The following is a 25,009-nucleotide window of genomic DNA, read 5'->3' on the forward strand; positions in this document are numbered from 1 at the left end:
CAGCTAAACATTAAGGTGACGGCACACCTACAAAAAAGTAAAAAAATTGTGCGCTCAATTCCACGTTGGTTGTGATCCACGTGCGTGGATTTGGGCGCACAGTTTTGAAGCTCTGTTGTTTTTTTGGGCACGCAAGAATTCCACATACAGATTCACGTTGAAATCCACAAACTCTTTATACATGAGGCCCCTGGTCTGATCAGTTACCAGTCTCAAACCAAGATCAGTTTCACATTCACACGAGACCCAGACTGGAACCAGTGGTAAACTGGGACCGGTCCTAGTCTGGGATAAGTTTTAGACTGGGACCGGCTTCTGTTTTGGACGAGGACTAATGTTAAACTGGGGCCAGATTCTTTCCACCTTCAGCCTGCAGGTTTCTGACCATGTTGCGTTGGTGGCCCTCAGGAAACAAGACCATGGACATGGACGAGAGGTTCAAGAATGTGAGTGTTCCCGCCAGGATGAGGGCCTACGCCGAAGAACATGAAGTCTGCCACATGATGCAGGTAGACCAACGCCCAGCATCTTCAACAGGAACCAGTCTTCTCTTTGTTATTATTCATTCCAGGAACTTTGACAGGACACATGTTGGAAACTCAGAATCTCAAACCGTCTCCTGACTTGGAGGCGGCAGGGGAGTCTGAACCGTTCTGAGCAGGAGTTTAGGACTGACAAGCTCTCGACACCTGACCTGCTTTTATCAGGTTTTAGTTCATAGAAGATCATTAGTAAGTAGTTTGACTGAGCTCTGGATGTTGGTGTAGTGCTACCATCAACCAGGCAGAGGTGGGTCCAAATGTTCTCCATTTCAAGCGTTTGAAATGGATTAAAGATCTGGTCCACATTGTAAAAATCAGACTGGTAACAAGCTGCATGCTCTCACCTATCTATCTACACATACGTACATGCACACATCTATCTATGTATATATATTTATATGGAGGGAATGCACATGACGTCACAGATGCAACTTCACAGCGGGTTACGCCCACTGAGTGTCAGAAAGACTGAGTGTCAGAAAGACTGAGTGGCAGAAAGACTGAGTGGCAGCGTAGACTTACAGTTTGAGTAACTGGAAAACATCTAAAATGGGAAAGAGCTGTTGTGTGATCGACTGTACTCATAGATTTAGAAAGAAATCGGAGTTAAAGTTTTACAGACTGCTGAAAAATAAGCTTAAGAGAGACAAATGGATCACTGTAATTCACAGAAACAACTGGATTCCAGACACCGAAACGTGGATTTGTGGTTCCCATTTTGTATCAGGTAATGTTGGATTTTTGGGTAGCTAACGTTAAACGGTCAAATCATAAAGTTCCGTGTCCTCATCACTTTAATTTCTACAACAAATCCTGCCTTGAAGTCGGACCAAGCGTCAAGACTTTTGTAAGCCTTCAAGCTTTGCTTCGTGTATTTCCCCGGCGTAGAAATTAAGTACATATAAATATCAGGAAACTGGATTCGTGGCCAAATATTAATGTCCATGGACCACTGGTTCTTGGTAACTGTACCAAATATTAATGTCCATGGACCACTGGTTCTTGGGGTAACTGTACCAAATATTAATGTCCATGGACCACTGGTTCTTGCTAACTGTACCGGTCACTGTCAAGTCCAACTGCCTTTAATTTAAGCTAATAATCAGCTGTTATCCCGTCTTCTCCACTAGTTGCAGCTGTTTTTGCTGATGTTTTACCACTCAGTGTGAGTAAGGGGGCTGGTCCAGTGAGGAAGTGACGTCAATGCAGACCCTCTATACACCCTCCTATACACACTCACACCCACATATACAGAAAAGCACCCAGTGGGGTGGGGTGGGGGGGTTACGTTGATGCAGATAAATGCTCCTGCTTGCGTTCTCCACGTTAGAAGCATGAAAACTGCATCCCGACACTGGTTTTGTATCTGCATCCTTCTGTATGTTCCAGGATCTGCTGTCCAACCTGCTCATCGAGAAGCCCGAGGATCCCAAACGCTACATGATACGGCTGCTGCGGAGGACCAACCCGTATCGTAGGTCTCCTCCTGTCAGGGTTGGGGTTTGATGGGCGGCACCTCCATCATCCAATATTCTGAAGACTTCAGGTCTCGTATATGTGGGGAGATGTGGATGAACAGGGTCTCCCTGCAGCCTGTACAGATCTCAGGCTACAGCCTGATATCCAGCGTGAGAGGAGGAATAAATGAATGAGAACTTTACTCACAACTTTACTGTGAGGACTGCAATCATCATGCATATGTCCTCCATTTATGTTGGGGTCTAAAAAAATGTTTTGGAAATTCAAGTTTATGAATCTACAATAACATTTTTCTCTAATATTTGCAAATTTATAAAGCCCCAAATTAGTCAAATCAAGTCAAGTATTCACAAATTTATATTTAATATTTAATTATTTTATTGTTGAAAGTCTGACTTTTTTTAGAAGGAAATTTTAAAGTTAACAAAGTAAACTTGGGAACATGAAATCAAATTTAAAAAAAAAAAAGACTTTCAGGAAATTCAGAGTTTTTTTCCACAGTGTATCAGTAGATTTACTCCTTTTTACAGTAAATGACTGCAGACACATTCCTGAAGTGTAGAAGCGCATCAATGTACTGTAAACAAGTGCAGAAACATTGCTAATGTTCCGGCTAATGATTCCTACAAGTCTGATTTATTCAGCAATTTAAAATTTGATTTAATTCCCATGTTAATAACCGCATTCACACATAATTGATAACTCTCTTTACACCTTGATTTAACATCTGATTTAAAACTCATTCTAAGAGATGGTGGTTCTGTTCCAACCCATTGTGAACAGAGCCAGAAAGGAAGTTGTGGTTCTGGTTGTGACCAGTCTGACCTGTGCTTAGCTCCCAGGGTGATGCTGATCGGTCCTCCTGCTGTCGGAAAATACACCATGGTGAGTTCTCAAGCAGCACACGCTCACGAACACACATTTCCTGTCCTCTGTTCATGTGCTCGAGTGCTTCTTCTTCTGTGATGTTTTTAGGCGAAGAGGCTGAGCACTGAGCTGAACGTTGTTCTTGTGACCAAGGAGAGTATACAGCAGAAGATTGAGCAGAGCAAATCCACTGAGCAGGTACTCGTCCACTTCCTGTGACAGGTTCCGGTTTCCACCCTTAACATCCACTAAGAGTTCGCAGGAAATCTCAGTCGATGTTCCCTGTCTGACTTCATCAGTGTCTCTCATCGTTACCATGGTACCGTACTTTTGAGTTTAAAACATATTTCATATAGAGGGTATGCAGTGACGTCACTTTCCCACTGGACCAAGCCCCCTTACTTGGCTGCAACTAGTAGGGGAAACTGTGGAAAAGATGGGATAACAGCGGATTATGGGCTTAAATTAAAGTCAGTTGGACTTGACAGTGACCCGTACAGTTACCCCAAGAACCAGTGGTCCATGGACATTAATATTTGGTACAGTTACCAAGAACCAGTGGTCCATGGACATTAATATTTGGTACAGTTACCCCAAGAACCTGTGGTCCATGGACATTAATATTTGGCCACGAATCCAGTTTCCTGATATTTATATGTACTTAATTTTGTACGCCAGGGAAATACATGAAGCAAAGCTTGAAGGCTTACAAAAGTCTTGATGCTTGGTCCGACTTCAAGGCAGGATTTGTTGTAGAAATTAAAGTGATGAGGACACCGAACTTTAGGATTTAACCGTTTAACGTTAGCTACCCAAAAATCCAACATTACCTGGTACAAAATGGGAACCACAAATCCACGTTTCGGTGCCTGGAATCCAGTTGTTTCTGTGAATTGCAGCGATCCATTTGTCTCTCTTAAGCTTATTTTTCGGCAGTCTGTAAAACGATAACTCCGATTTCTTGCTAAATCTATGAGTACAGTCGATCGCACAACAGCTCTTTCCCATTTTAGATGTTTTCCAAGTGCTCAAACTGAAAGTTTACGCTGACACTCAGTCTTTCTGCCACTCAGTCTTTCTGACACTCAGTCTTTCTGACACTCAGTGGGTGTAACCTGCTGTGAAGTCGCATCTGTGACGTCATGCACATTCTCTCTATTGGGAAATTCTGGATGCATTTAACCACGCAAACAAAACTATGTCTACTGTACAGCAGAGTCTTGCTTTCATCCTGAAACGTAAATGTTGTCAATGTTGATGGCAGAAAAATTGCACAAAGTGAACTTCGGACCCCAAAACAAGATTTTTAGGATCAGCAGATACTGAAATTCCATTTCCATTAGTCGGGATTCCATAACACAATTTTGCACAAGAAATCTCTGAATTTGCAATAAGGAACCACTATGGGGGTCGGTATTTCCATTAATCAGTGGCTTTCACAGACCAGTAACTTCTTCTTTAAGAGGCTCCTCTGTCCTCCACTGGTTACCTGTATTAATGCAGCTGTTTTAACTGGTTATCAGTATAAAAGACACCTGTCCACAACCTCAAACAGTCACACTCCAAACTCCACTATGGCCAAGACCAAAGAGCTGTCAAAGGACAGAGAAACAAAATTGTAGACCTGCACCAGGCTGGGAAGAAATCTGTCAATGTTTCACAATATTGTGTTTGGTATCATTTTAAGCATTCATTCAAGCTAAGATGTGAATCTTTCTGACCAACATAGAGGTCACTGCAGCTCTTTAAACTATAAACAACACACATTTTTACACAGTTTTCGCCTAAATGATATACTATCTTTTATCCCTGTGTCATCTAGGAACAACAGAGACACAAAATACAAAAACTGGAATACTCACAGGACCATAAGGATTCAGGAAATGTATCACATCTTAGCTTGAATGAATGCTTTAAAGGTCCCCTTTAAAATGATACCAAAGACAATATTGTGAAATATTGACAGATTTCCTGTACATGAGTCTAAACCAGGATATGCAGCAGCATCTAAAATGTAATTTTCTGAACTTCATGAGCTGATAACTGTGATCCAGCTGCCACTCAGGAAGGGTTATCGTACCAAAATATCATCTACAGACATGGATATTTTCAAAAATTATAAGGACGTTTGGTCACCTTGAGTGGTGCTGACAAGTGAAATTTTGGGCTCTGGCCCATGGACTATATGCTCATATTGCTCAGGGGTCATGTCCGGGTCTCTGGAAAGCGCCTAGAGACAACTTCTGTTGTAATAGACGCTGTTGTGCAACTCATAGGTAGCTTGGCTGTCCAGTTATCAAGGCTAATGATAATTCTATTAAAGAATTATTAATAATTAATAAAGTTGACTATTTATCAAATTGTATTATCAAAAATGATAATTCTCGTAGGGGCACCACCGCCGGGGCCTTACTTCCGGTGGGATTCGATAACTAACAGCAGAAAATCAGTCTCATTATGATTTGAATTATCCTGCAGAACAGCAGATCTTACTATATCTTACAGAATAACAGTGAAGGCGTGATATCCGAACACTAGGCTCTGCTTAAACAAATCAATTTGTGACCAAATCTTGCATGAAATAACACAACCACTCGTTAAAACATCAATCAGGATTTATTTACATACGGGTATCAAAAGATGGTAAATAAATACCCAATAAATCCCGATGGCGAAATGGCTTAAGTATCATAAAACAATTAATTAACTAGAAAAACAACAATCAATAAAATGAAACATAAACGTTAAATGCATGGAATGAAAAAGAAAAGAAATCAAGCAATAATAACGAAGATACAGAACATCTACAGTTCAAACTGGGCTCCTGTGGTCTTTTAAAGATGGACGCGCCCTCTTGGCCACGTGCAATTAGAACGGATGGTGATCCCGGTGTTAAACCGTGATCAACTGTAGAAAACAGCGCTTTAAAACATGAATGACTAGCAGAAAGTAGTGGCTACAAATTAATGAAAACAGTCCTTATAATGATGGTGGTGTAATCTCAGCTCTGAACACAGATTTAGCTCTGTAACACTCTTAAGTTACTGATAACCCAGGTCTCACAATCTCACACACAGTTCTGAACACTCTTAAATCCTACTGATCACTGCTACGCGGGCTCACGTCTCCTCTGGGATCCGGAATCGGGTGCCTGCGGGTTCTGTGACTGGGCCGTGGTCCTGCTGGGGTTTCGCAGTCAGGCTATCGCGTCCCGTCCCTTCCCCTGAAACGGATTAGACAGCGGCGGGGCCGCCTCGTGCCGGGCCGTGGTTCCGGACCAAACGGAGGCTCACACGCATTCCTAGGCGCGGCGGGGGGACCGGTCTCTCCTTGCCGTGCTTCCCTCTCTGCGCCGGTCGCCGACGCGCGGCCGTCCGGGCCCCGGGAGAGCTCACGCCGGGCGAGACGCCGGCCGTCCGTCCCCGATCCCTGCGCCGGTTGGCAGACAGGGGCTCGGAGCGGGGAGGGGGGTTCAGTCTGAATCGCAGCTGTGTCCCGATCTGGTTGCCGGGAGCGCGTGGGCGTCGGAAGCTTGGATCTGTGAACTTAAAGAGGAACAGAGTTTAGTGAGAAATCGGAGCCTCCCGGGGGACCGCGGCTTCAACGGCCGGACCCCGCAGGGCCCGGTCCGGTGCGGGCCTCCTGCCTCCCCCCAGCCCGGGGGGAGAGAGAGGTGGGATCTTTGGCCCAGAGCCAAGAAGATCCAGCTGTTCCAGGACGAGATGTAGTTGAGAAAAGAGTCAATGGGAGCCGGAGCTCCGCAGGCCCGGTCCGTTGCGGGCCTTCCGCCTCCCCCCAGCCGGGGGGAGAGAAGGGAGATGGGATCCTTTGGTCCTGCTGCTCAGGAAGAGAGGTTGATCGGAAGAGAGGGAAGAGGAGCAGCGGCAGGGGTTTTGATCCTACGCGCGCTGCGGTGACGTCATCGGTGCCTCATTGCGATTGGATGAACGCCGCTTGTAGGCGCCACCCCCCCCCGCAAGGCATGCTGGGGGTTGTAGTTCAGGCAACAGCGCCATTTTATGAGGCACATTAAAGCGGAAAAGGGGGGGTTCAAAGAAGCAGTACCATTTTGAGGTCTGGTTTTGGCTCCGCTGCATCCCGACCCCTGCTTAGGTGTCATAAAACCCCCAGGGAAGTCTGTTTTCCCTGGCAGAAACCCTGCTGGGTCCTTGTTTTGATCTCCGGCCATGCCGTGGGGGTCGTAAACGGGCTATCTCGACCCAGGCCGAGATAACCAGGAGTTAGCAGAAGGGGGTCGCAGGACTTCAGGAAGAAGGGGCAAAGTCTGGTTTTACAGGTCCTCATAATCACAAAATGTTCATACATTTTATAAGTTCAGATGGGCATATGGTCGGGCACAACATCCCCCCTTCGAATCGAAAACCGGAATGCAGGGTCTGGTTGTCGAATCTAACAACGGTGCACCAGTCCATGTGGTCATAAACTCTGGTTGGGGGCGTGAGGCTAGCCTGGTTAGTCCACTAGGCGAGCAATGCACAAAAATATGAAAAGAAAAACATATTCAAAGCAATAACATCATTCATTTACCTAACACAGTGATATCACTCTTAAAGTGCGGTAGATGAAAGATAAAAGGAGGGGTTAGTTAGGTTTCAGGATGTACACTGTACCTAAAATCAAAAGCCAACAATTTAACCACTCTTTGATTAATTGCTAGGCGACAAAAACACACATTAACTTATGTTTGGCTGTGGAAGCCTGAAAGTTGTGTGTAGGCGTGAATTTTTCTTTAACGCCACAAAGTATCCTACCCCCCTTTCCAGGTGTGGAGCGGACTTCCACTTCTGGGTCAGAAAAATTGTGAGGGGGCCGCTGCATACAAGGTAATGCAGCTGTTCAGTGTTCTTTGGCTAAAAAAGGTCAAACGTGGGACCCCTCTCGCTCTGAGGTACGGCGTCTGCGCCTTGGTTGTTAATCGTGATCTGTTCTCCTCTGGTTTACTTTAAGAAGACGCTGAGCTGCTTCTTCAGCGTCAGTAACAGTGAAAACTGGGAAGGGCCGCAGCTCCTTTCGGGTAATTAATTTTTGGCTTACTCATGGTGGCGTCTGACCAGGGGGCTCAGGGGATAAGATGACCGGGCTCACCACTTTTGGGTCCAGCCTAAGAACAGACTTGCCTGTCGGTCGATCTCTATCAGCCTGCATGCCCACCTCTGCTGGTTCTCCGTCCACTGCGATGAGCTCTCTGCCATTAATAACCACACCTCAGCTCACGGTCCAGGCCCCAGCGCTTCGCTTGGGATTCTGGCAAGAGATTACACTTATTAACGAAGTCAGCTCACGTTATCACCCAGATTAGAAGAATTAAACCGATAACAAACCCTGAGAGACTGGGGTATTGGTTATAACCTTAGAAGCAAGAACCAACTGAAAGGAATTAATAAAGTGAGTTAAAAGGGAGGAATCTTTAAATAACTTTAAATTAAAGATTCAACTTAAAACACAGTAGAGATTAATCTGAGAAGATTAATAACTCACATGGGGTAATCAGCAACAGTTCAATTAATAGGATTAAAGAAATTAAGTCAACCATTACCTTCAGTTAAGTATGGTTGCAAAAGGGAATTAATCAGAGATTAATAAAATAGTGATCCCTCAATAAAAGTTCAGATTAATAAAAATCAGGAACTTACAGCGAGCCAACCATTAGTTTCCATGGAACCTGGTTGCAAAAGGAAATTACTCAAACAGATTCACAAAAATTGAGTGATAGAAAAAGTTCAGGTTAATAAAATTAACAGAACTTAAAGCAAACCCAACCATTACCTTCAGTGAAGTAAGGTTGCAGAGGAAATCAATCACAAGATTAATAATCGTGTGATGAAAAATAAAAGTTCAAATTAATAAAATTAAAGAACTTAACAAAGCAACCAACCCTTAGTGAGGCGAGGTTGCCATTAACAGGTTTTAAAATAACCGTAGGAATCAGATAATGAGAGGGGAATAAAAATAGAAATATTTTCTTTCCCGATCAAAATTAATGTTCTGTCATTTCATACAAATTCAGTCACAAATATCGCTTCGAGAGAGCCTCACGCTGGGGCGCCATTTATGTCGTTATTAGAGCCCTCACACGGGGCACCATTTATGTTGTGCAACTCATAGGTAGCTTGGCTGTCCAGTTATCAAGGCTAATGATAATTCTATTAAAGAATTATTAATAATTAATAAAGTTGACTATTTATCAAATTGTATTATCAAAAATGATAATTCTCGTAGGGGCACCACCGCCGGGGCCTTACTTCCGGTGGGATTCGATAACTAACAGCAGAAAATCAGTCTCATTATGATTTGAATTATCCTGCAGAACAGCAGATCTTACTATATCTTACAGAATAACAGTGAAGGCGTGATATCCGAACACTAGGCTCTGCTTAAACAAATCAATTTGTGACCAAATCTTGCATGAAATAACACAACCACTCGTTAAAACATCAATCAGGATTTATTTACATACGGGTATCAAAAGATGGTAAATAAATACCCAATAAATCCCGATGGCGAAATGGCTTAAGTATCATAAAACAATTAATTAACTAGAAAAACAACAATCAATAAAATGAAACATAAACGTTAAATGCATGGAATGAAAAAGAAAAGAAATCAAGCAATAATAACGAAGATACAGAACATCTACAGTTCAAACTGGGCTCCTGTGGTCTTTTAAAGATGGACGCGCCCTCTTGGCCACGTGCAATTAGAACGGATGGTGATCCCGGTGTTAAACCGTGATCAACTGTAGAAAACAGCGCTTTAAAACATGAATGACTAGCAGAAAGTAGTGGCTACAAATTAATGAAAACAGTCCTTATAATGATGGTGGTGTAATCTCAGCTCTGAACACAGATTTAGCTCTGTAACACTCTTAAGTTACTGATAACCCAGGTCTCACAATCTCACACACAGTTCTGAACACTCTTAAATCCTACTGATCACTGCTACGCGGGCTCACGTCTCCTCTGGGATCCGGAATCGGGTGCCTGCGGGTTCTGTGACTGGGCCGTGGTCCTGCTGGGGTTTCGCAGTCAGGCTATCGCGTCCCGTCCCTTCCCCTGAAACGGATTAGACAGCGGCGTGCCGGGCCGTGGTTCCGGACCAAACGGAGGCTCACACGCATTCCTAGGCGCGGCGGGGGGACCGGTCTCTCCTTGCCGTGCTTCCCTCTCTGCGCCGGTCGCCGACGCGCGGCCGTCCGGGCCCCGGGAGAGCTCACGCCGGGCGAGACGCCGGCCGTCCGTCCCCGATCCCTGCGCCGGTTGGCAGACAGGGGCTCGGAGCGGGGAGGGGGGTTCAGTCTGAATCGCAGCTGTGTCCCGATCTGGTTGCCGGGAGCGCGTGGGCGTCGGAAGCTTGGATCTGTGAACTTAAAGAGGAACAGAGTTTAGTGAGAAATCGGAGCCTCCCGGGGGACCGCGGCTTCAACGGCCGGACCCCGCAGGGCCCGGTCCGGTGCGGGCCTCCTGCCTCCCCCCAGCCCGGGGGGAGAGAGAGGTGGGATCTTTGGCCCAGAGCCAAGAAGATCCAGCTGTTCCAGGACGAGATGTAGTTGAGAAAAGAGTCAATGGGAGCCGGAGCTCCGCAGGCCCGGTCCGTTGCGGGCCTTCCGCCTCCCCCCAGCCGGGGGGAGAGAAGGGAGATGGGATCCTTTGGTCCTGCTGCTCAGGAAGAGAGGTTGATCGGAAGAGAGGGAAGAGGAGCAGCGGCAGGGGTTTTGATCCTACGCGCGCTGCGGTGACGTCATCGGTGCCTCATTGCGATTGGATGAACGCCGCTTGTAGGCGCCACCCCCCCCCGCAAGGCATGCTGGGGGTTGTAGTTCAGGCAACAGCGCCATTTTATGAGGCACATTAAAGCGGAAAAGGGGGGGTTCAAAGAAGCAGTACCATTTTGAGGTCTGGTTTTGGCTCCGCTGCATCCCGACCCCTGCTTAGGTGTCATAAAACCCCCAGGGAAGTCTGTTTTCCCTGGCAGAAACCCTGCTGGGTCCTTGTTTTGATCTCCGGCCATGCCGTGGGGGTCGTAAACGGGCTATCTCGACCCAGGCCGAGATAACCAGGAGTTAGCAGAAGGGGGTCGCAGGACTTCAGGAAGAAGGGGCAAAGTCTGGTTTTACAGGTCCTCATAATCACAAAATGTTCATACATTTTATAAGTTCAGATGGGCATATGGTCGGGCACAACAACGCTATATAAATAAAATTGAATTGAATTGAATTCATATGACTGCTGCATTTATTTCAGGGGGATCCTAATGATCTGCTGGCCTTGCTGGTCCAACAGAGAGTGAGGGAGTCCGACTGCTTCAACAATGTGAGTCCCCTTTGCCTCCCCAGACTCGTCTCCATGGTAACGGTCCAACAGAATCCCAGAGTTCCTTCAGTTGTGAAGCTTTGATGTTTGTGTAAAAATGATGTTGACTGGCGTGTTTCTGCTGGTGGAGGATGAATCCATCGTTTGTCTGTCTGCCACGCTTTGATGATGATAATTAGCGCTGTGGTCGCCAGCGTGTCACACTCCGATTCCCAGCAGGCCGAGCACCGGGGGTTCAGCTCCTCAGAGACCAGCTGATCAAACGGCCGTGCCGTTGTCACATCAGCGCCGTCGTTCCTCTGAGGCCCCGTCGTCTCCGCCTGTCCTCATCAGCATCACGTCCTGCTTCCTGTCAGTCTTCATCAGCACGCCGAGCTGCTGTCCCTCAAACCGAGCTCCCCGTCCAGTAACACCTCTAGTGCTGCGGGACACGGAGACAACTCCCTGACACGGATATCCTCCAGGAGCTTCTGCACTTTACTCAGCTGGGTCCTGGAGCAGCTCCTCTGGTGGCTGTCAAAGGCCTTTACACCCGTTACGGAGGGTTTTCTAAACTTAACACTTGATGAAACACATGCAAATATATGGAACCACCAGCAAAACATCCTCAAATTGATAATGCACATGCTGCAAATACTCACAAGCAAATAACAAAAGACTCTTTAAATGAGGATGTGCAGATAAAAAACACACAGCAGTCCTGCAAATGACGGCTCAAGCCAGAAGAAGCCTGCAGGTCCTCTACAGACCACCAGGGTCCAGATCCAGACCTGCAGGTCCTCTACTGACCACCAGGTTACTGTCTAGATCAGTGTTTCCCAACCCTGGTCCTCGGGGCAACACTATCCTGCATGTTTTAGATGTTTCCCTGCACCAACACACCGTGATACAAGTGCCTGTGACATCAACAGAGTTGTGCAGACCTTGATGACCAGTTAATTAGGAGCATTAATCAGAATCATGTGTGATGATGCAGGGAAACATCTAAAACATGCAGGACAGTGTGGCCCCGAGGACCAGGGTTGGGAAACACTGGTCTAGATCATCAGCTACAGCAACTAACTGGTCTAGTGACTGGTCTAGGCTCAGCCCAGTAACTGGTGGGTCAGACCTGCTTGAGGTTTATTTGCTGGTAGTCTGGACCCTTCCACCCTAATGAGTAGCAAAAACAGTATGTGATATTTTTTAGTGTCCGAAACATTAGTACGTACTCAATAGTATGTACTATCCATACTCATTCTGGAGAAATGTATTAGTGTGGATTGATGGACACTAGCTGAGTAGAAACTTCCCACAATGTAATGCAGCGGTGTTTGGTTGCTAAGTGCTGCACAGAGACGTATATGTCATAAGCATAATATTATTATATAATATTAATATTATAATATTCGTATATAATAATATTATATAATCTTTTTTGGGCAAGGATAAACGGGAAAGAGCTGTGCTGCTACTGCTGCTGTGAGTTGTTACCATGGTAACAACTCCCCCTCCCAACGGCGGGAAGGTCCGTTTGAATAGTACGTCTGAATTAATGCATACTACTGATATTTACTCAAAAGTTTGCCGAACTAAAGTATACTTTTTGAGTATATACTGTTTAGTATGGCATTTCGGACGCACCGCGTGTGTGTGTGTGTGTGTGTGTGTGTGTGTGTGTGTGTGTGTGTGTGTGTGTGTGTGTGTGTGTGTGTGTGTGTGTGTGTGTGTGTGTGTGTGTGTGTGTGTGTGTGTGTGTGTGTGTGTGTGTGTGTGTGTGTGTGTTTTGCCGCAGGCTGAACTCATCACACACACTCCTGGGACCGTTAGAGTGTGTGTGTTGTTGTGAATGGGGGATGATTGACAGCTCCCCTCAGAACCCCGCCTGCTGCTGCCTCATCCAACACCACACCTGTACGTCTGTACGTCTGTCTGACTGCCACCCCACCGCTCCAGAAAAACCTCCTGGTACAGGACAGGAAAGACCTCCATGACCTTTAATAATCCAAAACCAGGAAATGCACAAAGCCAAACGTGAGCGTCCTGCACACGTTTACACTCCCATCTGCATCATACACTATTCCACATGAACAACGAGCTGGGACATCCATCCTTGTTTCAAGCATCCATCAACTTATGAACTGCACTTTGACCGTAAACAAGACACCTGTAGAGTGTCGTCCAACTGTAGAGAATCCTTTCGGGACCCCCACATAAAACTAAGTTGTTCCTATAAGTATTAACACCTTCATCCATGGACTGAAGAAAAAACACCGAGTCAGGTTTTTCGGCTGGTATTCCGTTCAAATACTGTGAAGGTCTTTATTGCAAAAATTACAATTTGTACCAAGAGCCGGCTGGGTCCCAGTAACCGACTCTGAAAACTTGTGGATTTTTACTCTTCTTTTATACCGTATAAAAAGCAGTGGCCGCTCCTCAAACTTCATCAGTCTTTCTCCGTTTTGCGCAATCTGTCTCATTTACGCTCCTATCTGACAGTTTCTGCCTTCAATTCAAACCCAAACAGGCCCCTTAACTATGACATCACTGGTATATGTGTACAATTTTAGCGCATATATATGACTTTTTCTGTTCCCATCTGTTGACATCTGCCCCCACCTCAGCCAAGTGCCAGAGGGAGACAGATACACACACACACACACACACACACACACACACACACACACACACACACACACACACACACACACACACATACTGTCTTTTTTCCTCCCTCACTTTAAAGTTCTTATACAGATCATTCTGGAATGAAAAGTTTCCAATGTTAGATTCCAACCAAATAATTATATATATATAAAAACACCAATTCCTCTACACAACAACCAGCACTTCTCCAAGTGCAGCTCGCTGGAGGCTGAGGTTTAAGTAGAGAGGTCCAGAGAGAGAGGTCCAGACCTCCATCGTCAGACGGAGAGACGATTTCACATCCACTAATGGTCCCTCTGGTCTTCTCCTGTCTGTCAGCTCCATAATCCTTCTATCAGTGTGTCACCATCTTCATTTGGCCTCTCTGACCTCATCCCCAAGACCTGTGATTCTGGTTGGTTGTGGGATTTTCTCATCCTCCAGCTCTGCTCCCCGTCTCTGGGTCAGTGCTGCTGTTTCCAACCACAGAGAAGTTCTGGTCTCATAACCAACTGTAAATGTTCCTCTTTACTGTTGCTGGCCCTCCTCCATCTTCTCCACCTGCTCCACCCTGCTGCACTCTCTTCTTGTCCTCTGTCCCGCACTCCTTCACCTCTACTCCTTCCATCTTCCGTCTTGCTGTGACGACCATCTCTTTTCTCTGCTCATAACTCCATCTGTCCACATGTTCCTCCCCCCTGCTTCCTACTCTCAGTACACATCTGCAAACCATCCTAGTGTATGGAGACACCAGTCAGAGTCCAGGCCCGCTCTTCAGAGGTTCCTGTCATACACACAGTGGTGCAGACTGGTTGTACTGGGAGTTCTGCAGCCGGCATCAAACATTTAACGTGTGTGGTTGTGTGTGTAGGGCTGGTTGCTTGAGGGATTTCCTCAGACTCACCTTCAGGCTCTGGCTCTGCAGCGGGTTGGAGTCCTCCCTGAACATGTTGGTGAGAACGCAACACGACTCTCACACACACACATATAGAGGGAATGCATTGATGTCACTTCCCCACTGGACCAGCCCCGTTACTCCCACTGAGTGGCAAAACATCAGCAGAAACAGCTGCAACTAGTGGAGAAGACGGGATAACAGCTGATTATCGGCTTAAATTAAAGGCAGTTGGACTTGACAGTGACCCGTACAGTTACCCCAAGAACCAGTGGTCCATGGACATTAATATTTGGTACAGTTACCAAGAACCAGTGGTCCATGGACATTAATATTTGGTACAGTTACCCCAAGAACCAGTGGTCCATGGACATTAATATTTGGCCATGAATCCAGTTTCCTGATATTTACATGTACTTCATTTCTGGGAAATACACAAAGCAAAGCTTGAAGGCTTACAAAAGTCTTGACGCTTGGTCCGACTTCAAGGCAGGATTTGTTGGTGAAATTAAAGTGATGAGAAAACCTAACTTTATGATTTGACCGTTTAACGTTAGCTACCCAAAAATCCAACATTAGCTGATACAAAATGGGAACCGCAAATCCACGTTTCGGTGTCTGGAATCCAGTTGTTTCTGCGAATTGCAGCGATCCATTTGTCTCTCTTAAAGGGATTGTGACATGAAAAACCCATTTTTCTTGATTTTTTGTGTTTTGTTGGGTGTCTTGACATCAATTACACCCAAAAAACAACAAACTTTTAACATTCAGTGTATTGTGTGCTTTCTGGGATTTTCCGCATAACTATGCAAAAACGGCGCATGTGGTTTGGTGGCGGGCCGTTACGTAACGGCCCGCTAAATCACCGCCCCCTCCACCCAGCTCCCTGCCTCCGCTCCTCTCCAGCGCACCATAAAGGCTGATTTATGGTTCCGCGTTACACCGACGCAGAGCCTACGGCGTAGGGTTACGCGGCGACGCGCACCGTACGCTGAACCCTACGGCGTAGGGCTCTGCATCGATTTAACGCGGAACCATAAATCAGGCTTAACACGGAGCTGTTTAGTGTTTAGAGCCTCTTTTGTTCTAATCACCGGAGGAAAACTGCTAAGAACACCCGCGGCCACTGACTGGACTTAAGATAAGGTGACACTGCTGCTTGCATGCCTTTATTTTTATGATTGTTTGCTGTGGTTCGCCGTGCTGCTTTTCCGTGCATGCTTCGCCTGCCGCACCCGGCTCTCTCCGACGCCGCTGTGAGCGTATGGCTGGAGGAGGAGGAGGTTTGGAGGAGGAGCGGAGCAATGATTGACAGGAAAGGGGGGAAAGGAAGCATTTTTCACGGCGCAAAAAAACACTGTAATAAAAAGCCAGGAATAGAGTACTAGAGTGAATATTTTCTTGTTACACTCTTTTAGACACATTTGAGGGATGTTGGCCAAGACTTTTAATAGTGTTAAAAGCATGTTAAAAATGATGTCACAATACCTTTAAGCTTATTTTTCGGCAGTCTGTTAAACGATAACTCCAATTTCTTGCTAAATCTATGAGTACAGTCAATCGTACAACAGCTCTTTCCCATTTTAGATGTTTTCCAGTTGCTCAAACTGAAAGTTTACGCTGCCACTCAGTCTTTCTGACACTCAGTCTTTCTGACACTCAGTCTTTCTGACACTCAGTGGGCGTAACCTGCTGTGAAGTGGCATCTGTGACGTCATGCACATTCCCTCTCTTCTCTCTGTGTGTGTTGTGCTGCACATGCTGCATGTACCTTGCTGCCTCTGCGTGTGTGTGTGTCAGTGATGCTCGAGGCTCCTGCCACGGTGCTGCTGGCCAGGAATCAGGGGCGAATGCTGGACCCACTAACCAAAGGTGAGTCTGCTCCACCTCAGTCCACAACACCTGTCCGTGGAATAAGAGCAGCTCGGGACATGACATCACTTCCTGCCTGCAGACGTCTACCATGAGAGCTTGGTCCTACCGGCAGACGCCAGGGTCGCTGAGCGGCTGGAGATTGGGCAGCGTCTGTCTGAGGAGCAGCTGCTGGCCCGGCTGCACCGTTACAACTGTGAGTTCACAGGGCTGAGATCGGCCTACCAGGGCCGCCTGAAGGTCGTGGACACTGAGCAACCTCAAAATGGAGTCTACCAGGAAGGTACGAACACACACACACACACACACACACACACACACACACACACACACACACACACACACACACACACTTCCTGCAGTCCCAGGACACAGGTTCCTGTGCGGTCATCTCTGTGGGAGACGACTGCTGCTGTGATGTACCACTTTAACACCTGCAATAAACCCCTTTAAATCATGCCTAAAAACATTACTGGCTACTGAAGCGTACTCCTAAATTAAATACTTACCTGCTGGACTCTACTGCCCTTATTTTTAACAGCTTGTGCTTTTTATTATTTTACTTCTTTTAATTCTACTTTTCTTATCATTTTATTTCATTTATTCGTTATTTAAGCATACTCTTAAATTAGTAACCTGTGCTTTTATTATTATTATTATTATTATTATTATTATTATTTTACCTTCTTTTCCCATAATTTTATTTCATTTTATTTGCTATTTACTGTACAATTGGGTCTTGCTGCTTTTAATGTCGATGTAAAGCACTTTGAATCAACTTGTGTTGATTCAAAGTGCCCTCGGCAGGAGGGTCCCCTCTTATGATCCAGGTCCTGCTCAAGGTTTCTTCCCTCCTAAAGGGGAGTTTTTCCTTGCCACTGTTTGGCTTAAGGTTTTTCTCCCACCAGGGGAGTTTTTACCTGCCATTGTTTATGTAATAACTGCTCGGGGGTCATGTTCTGGGTATGGGTCTCTGTAAAGCGTCTAGAGACAACTCTGTTGTATTAGACGCTATATAAATAAAATTGAATTGAAAAAAATTGTGTTGAATTGTGCTATACAAATAAACTTGCCTTGCCTTGAGGCCACACCTGTAAATAAAAATAAAACCTCACAAACAGCAGCATATAACTTATCTAACAGTGCCATCATTTATTTAACAAAATGAAAAAAGCATGGCAATACGAAGTACACCTTTACTGCCTCCATAAGCTTTAAGAGGTGTTGACAAACTCATCATCAGCAGATGTGCAGGCCTCTGTAGAAGCAGATGTTCTGGCAGTTTGCATGTCTGGGTGCAACATTGATGTAAATGATGGATCATCCAACAGCCTTCTTTTCTGAAGGTTCAACATCCACCAGCGTGGCCAAACACATCCTGGCTTGTATATTTGCAGTCATGAGACCAGAAACCCTCCTGTCCGTGTGTTGTCAGTTCTAGCTTTCATCCAGATTCGCAAGCGCGACGTAACCGCACCCCCCAGAGTCCTCCTGCTGGGTCCACCCGGTTCTGGGAAGAGTCACCAGGCTGCACTGCTGTCAGAGACGCACAAGATGGTGGACGGTACACACACACACACACACACACACACACACACACACACACACACACACACACACACACTGAATCTGTTGTGTTTTATTTATGGCTCTTGCATCTGGTGTTGTTGTGTTTGAGGTTGTTTGTTGTTGCATCTGTTGCTTCTGTGATTGTTGCATTTTGTGGTTGCTGCATTACGGGCAAGGGGTGTGCGAACTGTGCGACTGCACGGGGCCTCGCGCTATGGGCCGTTTTTTTTGTTTGTTTTTTTTCGTCTTTTTTTTCCATCTTTTTTTTCTCCGTTTTTTTTCCTTCTTTCCCTTATAAATATCAACAGTCACGTTCCATTATAGACCTAAATGTGTACTAGTCTGTGCATATCAATAAATATATGTGCAAATGCAACTGTCACACAATGTCGAGAGAACGAGACAGATTCAGGAAATTTCCATCAGGGGATGAAAAAAACTAAAGAAAATGGAAGAGTTTAATGCCTCTCTGAAAGGCTCGTTTGATAAATTTGTTAGAAAAATCACCGATCCGACCGGGTCTCAAGCAGCCGCGGGGCCCCGCGTCGAGGCAAGCCAAATGATGATGAGGCAGGTGAAGGTATGCAATGCTTCATAATGAAACGTGTGTACTGTATGTGTTTGTATCCAGTATTTTGCTAATTGGAGAGTTCAAATTGCACATATAGACACCCGATCCGAAAAATTTCGCGCAAGGGCCTTGCAAATCTGCATGATAGCTCTGATCACGGGTTGTTGTATTTGGGGTTGTTTTGTCTGCGGTGGTTGCTTCTGGGGTTGCTGAGTTTGTGGTTGCTGCGCGTGTCGTTGTTGCATGATGGGATTGTTGCATTTGTGGTTGCTGCATCACGTGTTGTTGTATTTGTGCACCTCAGTGTGTTGTGACCAGGCGTTGAGGTCTGCTGCCGCGGATGGTACTAATCTGGGAAAAAAGGTCAGAGAGTATCTGGATAGAGGAAATCCAGGTAAGAAATTTGCTCCGTTTTTATCCTAAACACTGAGCAGGTGTTGGTTCTAGTTCTGATTGATCCTGCTTCAGTTCCACACGCACTGGTGCTGCAGGTTCTAGAGCTGCGGCTGAGCCTCCTGGAATGCACCTGCAACGGCTGGGTGTTGCATGGTTTACCCAGTGATCTGAAGCTGGCCCAGAGCCTGCAGAAGTCCCTGAACCGGCCAAACAGGTAAACAGGTACCAAACCACCAATCACAGCCCGTCACTCAGTAGAGAAACTCCAGGTCCAGATCCAGACCCTAGTAGTCAGCAGAGGAACAGTCCTGTTTCAGGCCCCTCACAGCTCTGCTGTAGATGACCCTTCACATAAACATTCAGTGCCTTTACATGGGAAGTTTAATTCCTCTTTAATTTGGAATTAAAATTAAATCTGATTTAAAATGAGTAAAAATTAACATGTAAACACCTAATTCCGAATAGAAATGGCCATTCCAAATTAAACTTAATTCCAAAGTAAGTGGCTGGTTTATTCCGACTTTAAATCTGAATATCTGAATATAATAATTCCACGACTCATTCCTCTTTAAATTATTTCCGGTCTTTCTTTCTGCTCGTTCCCTCACCCGTCTGTCTCCATGACGTTTATATTCCACGCTGGGCTGGTTTTCCAAACAAAGTTTCAAGATGGCAGCAGCAGTAAACGGTGGTCAAGAGCAGAGACCATTTATTTAATAAATAGCTTGGATGACCTGGAAATAATTAAAAGAACAGATGGGAGGAAACATTAAAATTGTGAGCTTTTCAAAGTTGTAGCGGCTAAGTTTGTTTTTCTTCCGGTAGACGTAACTTCTGGTCCGCCCCCCTATCCAATCAGAACCTTCCCAACCCCCAGACCTTAAAGGTATTATCCATGATTTTGGAGAGCTAGCAAGATTTGAAAGTGGCACTTCCTCTAAGCCCCGCCCCCACCTCCCCCTCCCAGCTTAAATCATGTAAAAACTCTAACCAATCCGTTTCATTCGGTCCGAATGAAACAGATTGGTCCAGGACCAGAGGCTTGGCAGGGGGGGAAAGAACCAATCAGATGCCTTCATGCCGCCCACGACCCCCCCCCCCCCCCCCCCCCCCCTCCCTTCCCCCTTCCAGTTATTATGTAGTTATTATGTAGTTATTTCCAGAGCGGCTCAGTCCCCGCTGTGTGTGAGAGCGGGGAGCAGAGCCGTCGGTCCGGGCTGCTGCTGCAGGACTCTCCGCCCAGCAGCAGCAGCCCGCGGAGACACGTGCAGCCGCAATGAAGAGCCGCAGCAGCTCCGGGTCGGAAGCAGTATGGGGGTCCGTGGGGATGGAGGCGTCTCCATCCCGGCGAGAGCGGAGAGCGCCGGTGCGGCTGGCGGAGCGCTGCAGTGCCGTGCAGGCTCTGTTGCCACAGCTACGCCGTAGGGTACGCCGTAGGGTACGCCGTAGGGTACGCCGTAGGGTACGCCTGCCCCCCCTAAAACCGGCCTTGCTTGGGTTAATGAGACATGGGGTAGTTTTGTTGAAAATGTGCTGTCCAAAATGTCCTGGAAAACTCGACTCCTGCAAATGCGCGTTCCCCAAAGTTTGTGGGGGCGTGGCTTTGGACGGAGCGCTGACGGGAGGGGGAGGAGGGGGCGGGGCTTAGAGGAGGTGCCACTTCAAATCTTGCTAGCTCTCTAAAATCATGGATAATACTTTAAGAGGAATCGGATAAAGCCGATCAAACGTGTTTTCCATGTAAACCTCAATTCGGAATTACTATTTCCATGTAAACTTAGTTTAATTCAGAATTATTTAATTCGGAATAATTAATTCGGAATTAAAAAACATCATACCGTAACCGTGGCCATTTTCTCCTCCAACAGAGTTTTCTTCCTGGAGGCGAAAGATGAGGTTTGTCTGGAGAGAATCACTCTGAGAGCGACAGACCCCGTTACTGGTCAGAGGTGAGGGAACCAGTTCCCCCAGTACAACCACTGGGGAAGTAAACCCACTTCCACATCAATGTGCATGTTCCCTGCAGGTTCCACACTCTCAGCCAACCAGCTCCGAGCTCCGAGGTCCGGGACCGGCTGCAGACCCGGCCTGAGGACAGAACCGAGGCTGTCGCCCAAAGACTGGAGGAATACCGGAGCTACGAGGCTCACCTGAAGGTACGAGGCTCACCTGAAGGTACGAGACTCACCTGAAGGTACGAGACTCACCTGAAGGTACGAGACTCACCTGAAGGTACGAGACTCACCTGAAGGTACGAGACTCACCTGAAGGTACACACACACACTCACCTGAAGGTACGAGGCTCACCTGAAGGTACTAGACTCACCTGAAGGTACTAACACACACTCACCTGAAGGTACGAGACTCACCTGAAGGTACGAGACTCACCTGAAGGTACGAGGTTCACCTGAAGGTACGAGACTCACCTGAAGGTACGAGGTTCACCTGAAGGTACTAGACTCACCTGAAGGTACGAGGTTCACCTGAAGGTACTAGACTCACCTGAAGGTACGGGACTCACCTGAAGGTACGAGACTCTCCTGAAGGTACGAGACTCACCTGAAGGTACGAGACTCACCTGAAGGTACGAGACTCACCTGAAGGTACGAGACTCACCTGAAGGTACGAGACTCACCTGAAGGTACTAGACTCACCTGAAGGTACTAACACACACTCACCTGAAGGTACGAGACTCACCTGAAGGTACGAGACTCACCTGAAGGTACGAGACTCACCTGAAGGTACTAACACACACTTACCTGAAGGTACGAGACTCACCTGAAGGTACGAGACTCACCTGAAGGTACGAGACTCACCTGAAGGTACTAGACTCACCTGAAGGTACGAGACTCACCTGAAGGTACGAGACTCACCTGAAGGTACGAGACTCACCTGAAGGTACGAGACTCACCTGAAGGTACTAGACTCACCTGAAGGTACTAACACACACTCACCTGAAGGTACGAGACTCACCTGAAGGTACGAGACTCACCTGAAGGTACGAGACTCACCTGAAGGTACTAGACTCACCTGAAGGTACGAGACTCACCTGAAGGTACGAGACTCACCTGAAGGTACTAGACTCACCTGAAGGTACGAGACTCACCTGAAGGTACGAGACTCACCTGAAGGTACTAGACTCACCTGAAGGTACTAACACACACTCACCTGAAGGTACGAGACTCACCTGAAGGTACGAGACTCACCTGAAGGTACACACACACACTCACCTGAAGGTACGAGACTCACCTGAAGGTACACACACACACTCACCTAAAGGTACGAGGTTCCCCTGAAGGTACGAGACTCACCTGAAGGTACGAGACTCACCTGAAGGTACGAGACTCACCTGAAGGTACGAGGCTCACCTGAAGGTACGAGGCTCACCTGAAGGTACAAGACTCACCTGAAGGTATGAGGCTCACCTGAAGGTACAAGACTCACCTGAAGGTACGAGGCTCACCTGAAGGTACACACACACACTCACCCGAAGGTACGAGGTTCACCTGAAGGTACGAGGCTCACCTGAAGGTACGAGGCTCACCTGAAGGTACGAGACTCACCTGAAGGTACGAGGCTCACCTGAAGGTACGAGGCTCACCTGAAGGTACGAGGCTCACCTGAAGGTACGAGACTCACCTGAAGGTATGAGGCTCACCTGAAGGTACAAGACTCACCTGAAGGTACGAGGCTCACCTGAAGGTACACACACACTCACCTGAAGGTACGAGACTCACCTGAAGGTACGAGACTCACCTGAAGGTACGAGACTCACCTGAAGGTACTAACACACACTTACCTGAAGGTACGAGACTCACCTGAAGGTACGAGACTCACCTGAAGGTACGAGACTCACCTGAAGGTACTAGACTCACCTGAAGGTACGAGACTCACCTGAAGGTACGAGACTCACCTGAAGGTACGAGACTCACCTGAAGGTACGAGACTCACCTGAAGGTACTAGACTCACCTGAAGGTACTAACACACACTCACCTGAAGGTACGAGACTCACCTGAAGGTACGAGACTCACCTGAAGGTACGAGACTCACCTGAAGGTACTAGACTCACCTGAAGGTACGAGACTCACCTGAAGGTACGAGACTCACCTGAAGGTACGAGACTCACCTGAAGGTACTAGACTCACCTGAAGGTACGAGACTCACCTGAAGGTACGAGACTCACCTGAAGGTACGAGACTCACCTGAAGGTACTAGACTCACCTGAAGGTACTAACACACACTCACCTGAAGGTACGAGACTCACCTGAAGGTACGAGACTCACCTGAAGGTACACACACACACTCACCTGAAGGTACGAGACTCACCTGAAGGTACACACACACACTCACCTAAAGGTACGAGGTTCCCCTGAAGGTACGAGACTCACCTGAAGGTACGAGACTCACCTGAAGGTACGAGACTCACCTGAAGGTACGAGGCTCACCTGAAGGTACGAGGCTCACCTGAAGGTACAAGACTCACCTGAAGGTATGGGGCTCACCTGAAGGTACAAGACTCACCTGAAGGTACGAGGCTCACCTGAAGGTACACACACACACTCACCCGAAGGTACGAGGTTCACCTGAAGGTACGAGGCTCACCTGAAGGTACGAGGCTCACCTGAAGGTACGAGACTCACCTGAAGGTACGAGGCTCACCTGAAGGTACGAGGCTCACCTGAAGGTACGAGGCTCACCTGAAGGTACGAGACTCACCTGAAGGTATGAGGCTCACCTGAAGGTACAAGACTCACCTGAAGGTACGAGGCTCACCTGAAGGTACACACACACACTCACCCGAAGGTACGAGGTTCACCTGAAGGTACGAGGCTCACCTGAAGGTACGAGGCTCACCTGAAGGTACGAGGCTCACCTGAAGGTACGAGACTCACCTGAAGGTACGAGGCTCACCTGAAGGTACGAGGCTCACCTGAAGGTACGAGGCTCACCTGAAGGTACGAGACTCACCTGAAGGTACGAGGTTCACCTGAAGGTACGAGACTCACCTGAAGGTACGAGGCTCACCTGAAGGTACGAGACTCACCTGAAGGTACGAGACTCACCTGAAGGTACGAGGTTCACCTGAAGGTACGAGACTCACCTGAAGGTACGAGACTCACCTGAAGTTACGAGACTCACCTGAAGGTGTGTGTGTGTGTGTGTGTGTGTGTGTGTTCAGTCTGTGTTTCCAGAGAGGGTTGACGTGGATTCAGAGCAGGATCCTCCCTCTGTGTTTGGGGTTCTACAGAGCCGACTGTACACTAACTGATGCGGCCCTGCCGGGCCTCACTCCCACCTCCCCCGGATTCACCCGGATTCACCCCTCAGCCTCACCCGGATTCACCCCTCAGCCTCACCCGGATTCACCCGAATTCACCCCTCAGCCTCACCCGGATTCACCCGAATTCACCCCTCAGCCTCAACCGGATTCACCCCTCAGCCTCACCCCTGGGCTCACTTATGTTTTGATGTTGAGAGGTTGTTTTAGTTCTCATGTCTGATGTTTTTGCTGTCTCTCTTGACCTTTAACCCGCTTCAGTCATTCTGGAGAACTTTTATGGATCTAACAAAATAAAAGGGCATAAACCCAGCATTGATGGTGTGGTCTGTTGATGGTCTGAGTCTTCCAACAGGTACCGTCACGTTGAGTTCAGCAGCAGTACACTTAACACACACATGCAGGGGAGGGGTAAAAAAAGTAAAAAGTAAAAAATATATATAATTACATAATATAGACAGTATATTCAGTACATTGCAATGGAAATAAAGTTGTGCGAAAGACATAAAAGACAAAAAACAGTGCAAAAAAGCAGGTAGAATGTGTGTAAGAAATGAAAATGAAATGAAAAGAAAATGCGCGAG

At 47.0% G+C, this 25,009-nt stretch overlaps 1 protein-coding gene across 1 annotated transcript; it reads left to right on the plus strand.

Moving 5' to 3' along the window:
* The first annotated feature begins 386 nt into the window (after positions 1–386).
* On the plus strand, positions 387–24,422 carry ak8 (adenylate kinase 8). The gene is made up of 14 exons (XM_061730279.1): positions 387–509; positions 1,932–2,036; positions 2,805–2,906; positions 2,997–3,086; positions 11,150–11,218; positions 14,715–14,796; positions 16,539–16,610; positions 16,693–16,893; positions 18,046–18,174; positions 19,055–19,144; positions 19,219–19,360; positions 21,015–21,095; positions 21,173–21,302; positions 24,396–24,422. Exons 1-14 carry the CDS (start codon positions 387–389, stop codon positions 24,414–24,416), a joined length of 1,437 nt encoding a protein of 478 aa, XP_061586263.1. The 3' UTR covers positions 24,417–24,422.
* Positions 24,423–25,009: the final 587 nt, after the last annotated feature.

Source organism: Cololabis saira, chromosome 9, assembly GCF_033807715.1.
Source record: "Cololabis saira isolate AMF1-May2022 chromosome 9, fColSai1.1, whole genome shotgun sequence".
NCBI lineage: Eukaryota > Metazoa > Chordata > Actinopteri > Beloniformes > Belonidae > Cololabis > Cololabis saira.